At 30.8% G+C, this 12,250-nt stretch overlaps 1 protein-coding gene across 2 annotated transcripts in view; it reads left to right on the top strand.

The window, feature by feature from the left end:
• Positions 1-12,250, top strand: part of LOC114326465 (protein still life, isoforms C/SIF type 2) — a 684,303-nt gene that overhangs the window by 434,870 nt on the left and 237,183 nt on the right. The window contains exon 4 of one of the 2 annotated variants that reach the window (XM_050656785.1): positions 7,218-7,400. In XM_050656785.1, the coding sequence (XP_050512742.1) occupies positions 7,218-7,400 (183 nt within the window). Of the gene's footprint in view, positions 1-7,217; positions 7,401-12,250 lie in introns of those variants that run through there. The other variant, XM_028274852.2, reaches the window with a different exon arrangement.

A 12,250-nucleotide genomic window follows, 5' to 3' on the forward strand; every position in this document is an offset into this window, starting at 1 on the left:
TGTTCCATCATTGACAGTCCACGTCAAATTCTCTTCCTTTCACGCTGCTCTTTAACACAGTTGACTGTATATTCACTGTCTTCTTCGTATTCAATTGCATGCTCTAATTCTGCGTCTGACTCGTCAAGCTGGATTGTTCAAGCTCCATCCAACTTCATCATGAAAATAATCTTAAAAATAATAAAACCGTATAATTGCCAGTAACATAAGGGTTAAATATTTAAAAATTCCTATGCAATTCTAGCAAAAATCAGAAAAAATACCAAAACTAGTTATAAGATGAAGAACTGAGTAGATTTTAGAAGAGACAAGAAGATGTAAGAGGTTAGGCTAGGATCTTCAACGTTTATAGAAACAAGTATGAGAGTTTACTAAGTGGTGGAACATGTCAATTCATATAAAAATTGAAAAAAAAAATGATAACATCGGATATTCAAATTCTCAACGGAGTCAATCAGGGATGTATACTGTTGGATATATTCTATTTCCATTTTCCAAGAGGCCTTAGAAGATATAGAAATAGGAATAAAGGTGAATGGAAAACCTATTAATAATATCCCATATGCTGACGACATGGGCCTCCTTGCCAATGATGAGAAATAATGGGAGTTCCTAATAAATAAAGTAAATAACAAGTCGAAAAGATGGTCTTAAAATAAATATAAAGAATACAAAATTCATGGTCATCGGCAAACGTGGTATAGTCGGTATATACAATATACAATATCCGAGTACAGTAATAGTGCCTATAGCATAGATAGAGGATAGTAAATTAGGAAATAGAAAGAGTAAAGAGATTTTAAGTTGCTGAATATACGATAAATAGGATCCCGATAATGAAGTCAAAATTACAATTGAAATAGCCAGGAATACGTTTTTCAAAATCAAAGTACTATTCTGCAATAGAGACCTGATTCTGACTACTCGATGGCGTGCCATTAATTGATACCTACTGTCTACAATATTGTACTTGAGGAATGGACGTTAAATGCAAGAGCCATATCACATATCACTTCTGGACTCTTTTGAAATGTGGTTGAAACGGTATGGGACGTTTCATCGCCGCCGGTTCATCGCTGCCTTTTCGATGCCGCCGATTCATTGCCAGTCCATTTCATCGCCGTCCGTTTCATCGCCGTCCGTTTAATCGCCAATTAGTCAGTTGATTTTGTACTATAGGAGATGACACGACGCGATGTTAAATTCAGTTCAAAACTTATGACAATTAAAAAGATAAAACATATTATTATATTTACTGTTCTATTTCTATTTCCCCTAAATTTTATACTAAATAGTACTAAATTTGTAGTGTTAAATGGCCTTTGTAGAAATATATATGTTCAAATTTATGTAGTGTTAGGTAAGGTTGGGTCATTTCCTAGAATTCCTAATTAATATTAAAAATAAAAATATACGTAACTGTCGAAAATTGGTCGGAAATTCGGAAATAAATCAATTTAATAAGACGATGCATCAGGCGAAAGAAATTTTCTTGAGTGCAAAATTTACGCCAATGATTCGATATCAAGGCAGAGATCAAAATAATTATAGGATTAACACAAGGTAGGTAAGAATTCCAGAGGATGGTCGCCAACCTCCAATGAGGAGAAGACACGTGAAGAAGAAGATCAGAGAATAAAACGCATTATTTATTAGAGTGTCGTTTTATAAGTAAATTTTGATAACGTCGTAAAAGATAATCTGTTAGTTATTTGTATATATACTAGAACGCGCTTATTAGAATACCGCTTAAAGGAATATCCCGGTTAAAGGAATAAAATTTGATATCCCGAAACGTTTTTATTAGCGACCAGCGATCCGTTATTATAATATCCCGGTTATAGGAATACTTTTGATTGTCACAAAGGCTATTCCAATAAGCGGGTTCGACTGTACTAGCAGTTTCATTACATTTAGCGTTAAGTAATGTCTTTTTTTCCACCCATCAATTTCTCCTTAAGCCAGTTTTGAAAAAAATTATAATAGACCAGGGCGGATCTGTTTTGAGATGGATGTGAGAGGTGGCATTCGGATTTTTGCAGATAAAGTTAGGTGACAACTTCAGTAATTATAATTGATTTATGCTCCGTCTCAAATATGCCCTGAACATTAATAAAAAATTAAAATATTTAAAAATTTCGAAAATCATCGTTTTTTTTCTATTTTCTTTGCTTATAACTTTAAAACAATTCATTTTAGAACGAAGTTGTAAGGAAATACAATAAAGCTAATTGAATTTTGTATAACATGCAGCTAGTTAAAAATGTCTTGAATTATAAATACAAAATAAGGGGACAAAATAAGCCTGTTTTTATTCAATGTTTTTCAACCACTTTTGTTGCACTTAGAACCTTCGTAATTGGCTTAGAAAATGCTTTTAACATACTTAAACTGTCCACCAAATTTCATTAAAATCGACCTGATAGATTTTGCATAAAAAATTTTCAATCAATTTTTTGTAGTGTACTCATGAACTCAAGAAGTTCAAATTTTTTAAAAACTTTCTGAACAAAAAGTAGACCATTTAGAAGTTAGTTAATTTTGTTGCAAGTAAACAGGTACTCTACCTATCTAATAAACTTTACAGAATTAAAATCGGATTATCTAAGCAGCCTCGGCAATGTTTTAAAATTTAACAATTTTTTGGCTTATAAACAAATAGATATCTCAGTTACTATTATATTAAGGCTATGGGTACATAATTCCCAAATATTTTACAGGACTATTTTACAGCTATCCCTACCTTTTCTGTCTTTACATGGCAAATTACGTGTAGTAAAATTCACACTGGTATGGATATGTAAATAAATATTACTAGAATGTCATTCTACTTGACAATTTCATAACTAACTTAAAGAGATGGCTTTTAGTCCTGTCGCCAGGGGGGGTACAACGGCCTCGTTAATTCAGATGGACTTACCCAAATTTTTTTTATGTATTTTGACCCGTAGAACACGAATTTTTTGGGTAACAGTTGATCCGGATGTCGATAAGATTGTTATAGACCAAGAACTTGAGGAATCAAATAACAGCGATTTTTGGCAAAACAAAACAATATTTTGTATTTTTTGGGTCATTTTAAGCAAAAAATATTTCTACAAGTTTTTTAGTAGGATGCACAGTTTTCGAGATAAACGCGGTTGAACTTTCAAAAAATCGAAAAACTGCAATTTTTAAACCCGAATAACTTTTGATTAAAAAATAAAATAGCAATTCTGCTTAGCGCCTTTGAAAGTTCAAGTCAAATTATGTCGGTTTTGATTATTTGCATTGCTAAAAATTTATTGTGTTATTGCTAAACAAAGCTACAAACAACTAGTGCGTGAGTGATGTTTCTATGATTTCTCATTTAAAATCGAACGAGTAGGTAGAATAGGTACTAGTGCAATCAAGACTATTTCTACGTTACATGCGTTAAAACGCATGTAAAAGCACGGGAAACCCTACGTGTTTATAGCTTTGTTAAACAATAAAAAAATAAATTTTTACCAATGCAAATAATCAAAACCGATATAATTTGACTTAAACTTTCAAATGCGGTAAGCAGACTTGCTATTTTATTTTTTAATCAAAAGTTATTCGGGTTCAAAAATTGCAATTTTTCGATTTTTTTAAAGTTCAACCGCGTTTATCTCGAAAACTGTGCATCCTACGAAAAAACTTGTAGAAATATTTTTTACTTAAAATGGCCCAAAAAATACAAAATATTGTTTTGTTTTGCCAAAAATCGCTGTTATTTGATTCCTCAAGTTCTTGGTCTATAACAATCTTATCGACATCCGGATCAACTGTTACCCAAAAAATTCGTGTTCTACGGGTCAAAATACATAAAAAAAACTTGAGTAAGTCCATCTGAATTAACGAGGCCGTTGTACCCCCCCTGGCGACAGGACTATTTTGAATGTTCTTGGATAACTGTTATTTTTTGTATAATTGTAAATTATTAATTCAGTTAATAAATGTGATAATTTTTTCACTAACTATGTATTCAGTGATTGTAATAATTTATACATATTATGTACCTACAACAAAAACTAATACTCAATCGAGAAAAGAGGAAAAGTGTTAAAGTGATTTTTTAATAATATGTTGTTACTATGGAACGCTTAACAACAAAATACTTGGGTCACAGAATATATCTTGATGTATTCTCTGCTTCTATCTTCCATAAATAATACACAATAGATAACAATTTATAAAGTTCACGTCTTAAATCAATTATTTATCAAATACACTATATATCAATATTATTTAATCTACAAATATTCCCGATTCATGTCAAATATTTAAAATTATCACTGATTGTCAGTGTCTGACTGACATTATTCTGACAATATTCTATTCGACTGAGTGCGTTGTATGACAAAGATAGATTTGGAAAATAATACCACGGACATTGTGTTCATTTTTTTCGAACCCTAAAAAAACCAATAAATATTTTTGAAGAATCTAAACGCAGAATGAAAGACTAAATTATCACCGAGGCCCGAAAGTCCCTTAGAATAAATAAAAAGTTTATTTTGAATTAGATATTTGAAATTAAAAATAACACTAAATTTTCTCTTAGTTTTTCACCCCTTTACCTTATTAAAATAAACATTATAGAAGTTCTGAGGGACTTTCGCTATCTAATAATGTAGCCGTTCATTCTGCATTTAAATTTTTCAAAAATACTTATTAGTTTTTTCAGGATTCGAAAAAAATGAATCCTCATTTGAATAGCATTGCAGCCGAAAATACGTACCCATCCTCTTAAATTAAATTTACAAATCGGAACTAGAAAATTCTCGGTACGACGCTTATTTTAACCGGCTGTATCTCAGGAACTAGTCCTCACAATTCAACTTTTTTACTTTTAAAATAAGCATCGTACCGAGTATTTTCTAGTTTCGTTTTGTGAATTTAATTTAATATAATAGTAACGGAGATATTCTATTTGTTTATAAGTCAAAAAATTGTTTACAAGTTTAAAACATTGCTGAGGCTGCTTAAATCATCCAATTTTAATTCTGTACAGTGTATTAGATAGGTAGAGCGTCTGTTTATATGTAAAAAAACTAGCAAACTTCTAAATGGTCTACTTTTTGTTCAAAACGTTTTGAAAAATTTGAACTTAAAAAAAATTTGATTGAAAAAGCTGAAATGGCTCTCTGTCAAATGTTCTGAAACTTTGGGTTCTGGTAGTTCTTGATGTGTAGAACAAAAGACTCAATGGGCACCTAGCTCCAAAAAATCATGTTTTTGATATATAAGCCTCTGAAGTTATAGGTACAGTGAGGACGTTTGTGTTGGAATAAATTCATTTTCTCGAGAATGGGCGACTCTTGGGGTAAATTACTAACCAGGTCGATTTTTATTTTTAAATTATAGTTTTTTGGCATATATATCATACTAGTGACATCATCCATCTAGGCGTGATGACGCAATGGATGATTTTTTTTAATAAGAATAGGGTTCGTGTGATAGCTTATCTGAAAGGTTATTCGATTCTCTATTTACTAATATAAACTTTAACATAATTAAAGACTAAGTTTTAACATAATTATTTAATTTATTTAATTTTAACATAATTATTTATACAGGTGTCCAAATTGTTTTCTTAATTGAATTAATTAAGACCAAATCAAGAATGTATATAATGTATTTAACTCGAAATACATTTTACTGTTGAACGAAGACAGGAAAAAATGTTTATTTGATAAATAAATATTGTTTTCCGCTTAAATTCAATATTAGCTGCCACCCACCTGCCTCTTAGCAGTTTGAACATTGAACATTTAATTTAAGCGAAAAGCATTGTTTATTTTTTAAATAGACTTTTTTTCTGTTTTCTGACAGCAATAAAATGTATCTCTAATTTTGGGTGCCCAAAAATTTTTGTTTAATTAAATTAATTGTGACAAAAAGAAAAACGTAAATAACATATTTAATTTGAAATACATTTTACTGTTGACCGAAAACAGAAAATGTTTATTTGATAAATAAATATTGTTTTCCGCTTAAATTCAATATTAGCTGCCACCTACCTGCCTCTAAGCAGTTTGAGCATTTTTAATTTAAGCAAAAAGCAATGTTTATTTTTTAAATTACCATTTTTTTCTGTTTTCTGACAGCAGTAAAACGTATTTCGAATTAAATAAATTATATAGGTTCTTCTTTTTGTCCCAATTAATTTAATTCAAAAAAATTTTTGGGCACCCTGTATAAATAATTATTTTAATGTTTATATTAGTGGATAGAGAATTATATAACCTTTCAAATGAGTTATCACACGACCCCTATTCTTATTTAAAAAAAATCATCGATTGTGTCATCAAGCCCAGATGGATGACGTCACTAGTATGATATACTTATATGCCAAAAATTTATAATTTAAAAATAAAAATCGACCCGATTCGTAATTTATCTCCAGAGTCGCCCATTTTCGAGAAAATGAATTTATTCCAACTCAAACGTCCTCACTTTACCTATAACTTCAGAGGCTTATATCTTAAAACCATGATTTTTTGGAGCTATGCGCCCATCGAGTCTTTTGTTCTACACATCAAGGACTACCAGAACCCAAAGTTTCAGACCATTTGCCAGAGAGCCATTTCCCATAAGGTTTCTGCGGGGTCCTTTATTATGCAAAATCTATTAGGTCGATTTTATTGAAATTTGGTGGAATATTTAAGTATGGTATAAGCATTCTCTAAGCGAATTACGAAGGTTCTAAGTGCAACCAAAGTGGTTGAAAAACATTGAATAAAAACCAGTGGTATATATTATACAAAAGTTAATTATCTATATTTATTTCCCTACAACTTTGTTCCAAAATGAATCGTTTTAAAGTTATAAGCAAAGAAAGTATAAAAAAAATCGATTTTTGGAAATTTTTAAATATTTTAATTTTTTTATTAATGTGCCGGGCATATTTGAGAAGGAGCATAAGTCAATTATAATTATTGAAGTTGTCACCTAACTTTATCAGCAAAAATCCGAGTGCCACCTCTTACATCCAAAGATAGACGTGTTTTCACAGATCCGCCCTGGTCTATACATTTTATAATTCTACTTGTCTTAAATAACTAATATTTAACAAAAACGTATATTTGAATTTCTATACAATTCTATATAAAAAATAATTGTATTTTTATTATCTATATGTTTTATTTTATTCTATGCATCCGAAATTGTTATAAATATCCTTTGTGCTCATTGAGTGCGTATTGTTCCAGGATTACAAATTAAAACATATGGCGGAGATGCAGCAGTCAGTTGTCAGTGACAGTGACGCTCGTCAACAGATAGCTAATCAAGTAGTCCAGTGGGAAGAGAACCTAGAGAGACTACACTGTGAACAATTTAGGCTCAGATGTTACATGGCTAGTTTACAAAGTGGAGAATTGCCCAACCCCAAAGTAGGTATTTTTTAATTAATGTGTCTTTTTAAAATGTATACGAGGCATGTTCAATTAAAACCCGTCCTTGTCATTTGTTATAAATTAATTTATTCTATATTATTAATAATTTCTAACCAATAACAAGCTGCGACGTCTCGAAATACCCACAAATCAGGCGTCTGAAACTGGCTTCGTAACTCATTTTGAAAGCGAATTAACTGGTTTTGTTTCGCTGATATCCAACATTTCAGTTGGATATCAGTTCAGTTCAATTCTTTTCGAATGGTTTTGTTTGAGTGCCCCCGAAACATTTACTGCTAAATAATTTGCAGAGAAATAAATTAGTTTAAGGAAGAGTTAAAGGAAAAATATACTTTGTTATGTCGATAGTAACTTTTCCAAATTTTCTTTCAAAAATTATTTTTTGTAATTAACCTTTTTGTTGCGAATGAGAAATAAGTACCTGCTATATTCTTTTTCAAAAGATATTTTTGATAACTTATTTACATAATTAAATTTTTGTACAACCGTGTTAAAAATGCAATTTTTAGCACTCCATACGAGCGTTAAAAATGCTACTTTAAGGCACTAGTGCTTTAAAAATTTTATGGCACTGCAGTTCGTATTGACCGTATAGGCATTTTGATGTACAAAAAAATATAAAAATGGAATGTCAGTCAAGTTCAAGTAAAAGTTTTTGTAGATATTGTCCTGTAATTACGTTTGTAGAAAAAATATTGTATGATATGCGTGTTAAAAAGTACATTTTTAAGGCACTCATGTGAATTGTAGAACTTGCTTCGCTCATTCTGCAAACTTTCACATGCGTGCCTTAAACGTGTACTTTTAACACTTATATCGTAAATAACTATTAAAACCACTAATTACGATATTAAACTACATTTTATTTATACGTGCTTGTCTAAATACCACCATAAAAATAAGCGGCCTGGATGTGCACAATATTATATCGTTGATTGATAAATACGGAAAGATACGAAACCCTATGCATTATTTTGTTGTCTTTAAAACCTGCCCGTATAGTGGCGCGCCTAGCTTAAATTTGTTGGAACTAGCCTTAGAGGGAAGTGTAAAATTCTCCCTACTCAAGGAACTAGCCAAGAACACGCGGTTATTTCACGTGGCCCGTATTCAAAATTTTAACGCAGCAGTCACTATTATATTAATCTGTATTAATTTTTTTTTGTTTTTGTTTCTGCAAAAATGTTGAAAATATAAATTGACTATAGAGTTTTTTTCACTACTCTTGACCTCACAAGTAAATACTTTTCGAGTTATTTGCGAGTGAATATATTCATTTCTCAAAAAATAGTACGTTTTTAGACGGATTTTCGCAAATAACTAAAAAAGGAAGTATTTCACCAAAAAAACATTCATAGCAAAAATACAGCTTATCAAAAAGTGAAAAAAATGTTTTATATAAATATGACATATTATGAAGTCGTAGACCCAGTAAAAGCAGAGTTATAGCTAATGAAAAGTAGGTTCTTATTATTTGTCAAATTCAAAATTGAATATTTCTACATGAAATAACCAAAAAATTAAGAAATTTTCGGGGAAAACTCATCATAACTTTTTTAAAAATTTTAAAATAAGTTTTATTTTTTTGAGTTTCTAGTATCAGAAGTAAACAAGTTGCGCACAAAATAAAGTTGATCCTTTTTTTTTGTAAAAAATATCTAAAAATCACCTCCTAATTAGCATCTCAAATGAAATTAATCAGTAGCGCTTCATACGTTACTTTACGTATGTATGCTTATTATAGAGGATCTGTAAGTTTCATCGGTTCATAGTGCTTATTTTTGAAAGGCTGTAGTTAAAAGGGCTTCAATGAGTCACTAGTCACGAGTATATGCAAATTCGGAACAGCCATATCTTAACCAATTTTTGTATTACAGGAAAACAAAATAATTAGAAAACCAAAACCTTTAAACTTTGGGATATTTCGTATCACAAGTTATTTAAAAAAAAGGCATTTTTTTCAAAATAAAAAAATACTGTAAACTAAATTTACGATGAAATTTACAGATCATGTGTATTATAAACAATACATAAGTAAAGTCACTTGTGAAGCGGTAACAATAATTTGATTTTATTCGTCTTGAGGGGCCAAACGAAAAACACAAACTACTTTTTTTCTTTTTAAATCGTGTGCTGTTGTGATTTATAGCAAATTTATAGCATCTCTTTCGAAATAAAAATTTTATGAAAGTTCCCTTTTAGAGGGTGATTTTCACGCTTTTTTAAAACTATTTTTACAAAAAAGGACCAACTTTATTTTCAGCGTAACGTGCTTACTTTATGCTAGAAACATTTTTAAAAACAAAAACAAAGCTTTTTAAACACTTTAAAAAAGTTGCGATGAGTTAGCAAATTTATAGCATCTCTTTCGAAATAAAAATGTTATGCAAGTTCCCTTTTAGAGGGTGATTTTCACGCTTTTTTAAAACTATCTTTTACAAAAAAGGACCAAATTTATTTTCAGGGTAACGTGCTTACTTTAATGCTAGAAACTTTTTTAAAAACAAAAACAAAGCTTTTTTAAAGAAATGTGCTTTATTTTTTGGTTATTTCACGTTGAAATATTCGATTTGGAATTTGACGAATAAGAACTTACTTTTTTAGCTACAACTCTGCTTCTACTGAGTATAAAGATTTTATACAGACATTTTTTTTTAATTTTTTATAAAGTATATTTTTATTGAATACCTTTTTCGATAAAATACTTACTTATTGTGTTATTTGCGTAAAACCGTCTAAAAACGTGTATTTTTTTGTTAAAAAACGAACATATTCACTCTCAAATAACTCGAAAAGTATTAGCTTAGTCAAAAAACTGAATGGAATAAAACTTGCTACAATTAATCAGTTTATCCACTTGATAGATACTAGATAGTATTAGACTTATTGATATTATAGCTACCTAGACTTATACAAAGTGGATTTAGAAAGTCCACATCTACATTAGACAACCTAGTGGATATTGAATCTGTAATTCATGGGTAATTTGGATGTGATAAAGTATGTTTGGCTTATGGCTATCTTTTATTATATTGTATAACGCGTGCCATTTGGGGATTAGATATAAGAATTCTATTAAGTTGGTCAATTCCAGGAAACATAAAATTTATTAGTAATTTCCTATATAGACGAAACTTATTCGAATAGATAACGTCCTTTTAGACTCAAAAATCCAATTAAACGACATTCCTCAATGGTCTACTCGTTGCACTTTTCCTTATTGCAATCAAGGACATCGCTAAATCACTTAACCCACTAGTCATTTAGAAATTAGAGAATTGGTCAAACACTACTGGCCTAGAATTTTCTCCCACTAAAACGAAAATTCCACTTCCTTCAGTAAAACTCCAAAGAAGCACATTATACTACCAAAAATCTACCTAAAGAATTTCTTCTTCTACTTTTTCTTTTATATAGGCAGTACTGCCTGTTTTTCTTCAACGGTGCCTTTCATTCTGTCCCTAAATTGTCATTCCATCTTTTCCTTGGGCATCCTATACTTCTTCGGCCTAACGGTGACTTGTCCCTGGCTATTCTTATTATCCTTGATTCAGACATCCTGCTTATGTGTTGATTCCACTCTTCTTTTCTATTCTTTACCCAGGTATTTATATTGTCTACCCCACATATGCATCTGATTTCCTCACTTCTTACCCTGTCCCGTAGTCCTTTTCCAGCAATCCTTCTTAAAATCTTCATTTTGTTGGTATCCAGACATCTTTGTATTTTGCTTGCATCTGGTCTTGTTTCGGCAGTATAAGTCATAACTGGTCTAATAACTTCAGTCAAATGACTTATACAGTGCTACTCAAAAGTCCGTACCCCCCTCGTATCTTCTGAACGGTTATACCTATAATAGTGAAATTTGAAGGGAGGAAATAAACGGACGTGAGCTTCTTAACTAATTATAACAGGTGACATAATATTGACAGATGACGTTGCAGAGCCACTGTGACCGATAATTTTAAATGGGTCCCTATGGCAAGTGATACCTCGTTTGAAAGGTATTCAAAATCCCTATTCAGTCATACTAATTTTTTGGGTTTTAGTTGATTTGAATTTTGGTAAATAAATTAAATGAATATAATATTTTAGTTTCGCATTTAATTAATAAAAATTCAACTGTCAGCTTATGGTTTTTTTGTCAAAAAGGTTGACTTTTTTCAATTCCCTAGTAGTTTTTACGTCAACGTCAACCTTTTTGACAAGTAATTATATGCGGAATTTTGAATTTTTATTAATTAAATGCGAAACTCCAATTTTATATTTATTTCATTTATTCATCAAAATTAGCTTAAACTCCAACAAAATTAGTATGACTGAATAAGTATTTTGAATACCTTTCAAACGAGGTATCACTTGCCATAAGGTCCCATTTAAAATTATCGGTCACAGTTACTCTGTAACGTCATCTGTCACTATTACGTCACCTGTCATGACTAGTTAAGAAGCTTACGTCCGTTTATTTCCTCCTTCCAAATTTCACTATTATAGGTATAATCGTTCAAAAGATACGAGGGGGGTACGGACTTTTGACTAGCACTGTATATTCGGTCCTTTGATTCCACTCTAAGGTATTTGTTTTTCCAAATTGTGTCGTTTAGGCATCCGGCCGTTCTACTGGCTTTAATTATTAGTCTTTAACCTCTTCTTCGATATTATTGTCGGCTGATAGATTAATTCCCAGGTATTTACTTTTATTGTCTAAGTCCAATTGGCATCTTATTGGTTCTTTGGATATTACTAAGCTTTTTGTTTTTGGGCTAATATTTTCATATTCATTTCTTTTGCGCTAATGTTGAATTCGTGCAGTAATCTTTGTAGGT

The sequence above is a fragment of the Diabrotica virgifera genome, chromosome 7 (genome assembly GCF_917563875.1).
Source record: "Diabrotica virgifera virgifera chromosome 7, PGI_DIABVI_V3a".
Lineage (NCBI taxonomy): Eukaryota > Metazoa > Arthropoda > Insecta > Coleoptera > Chrysomelidae > Diabrotica > Diabrotica virgifera.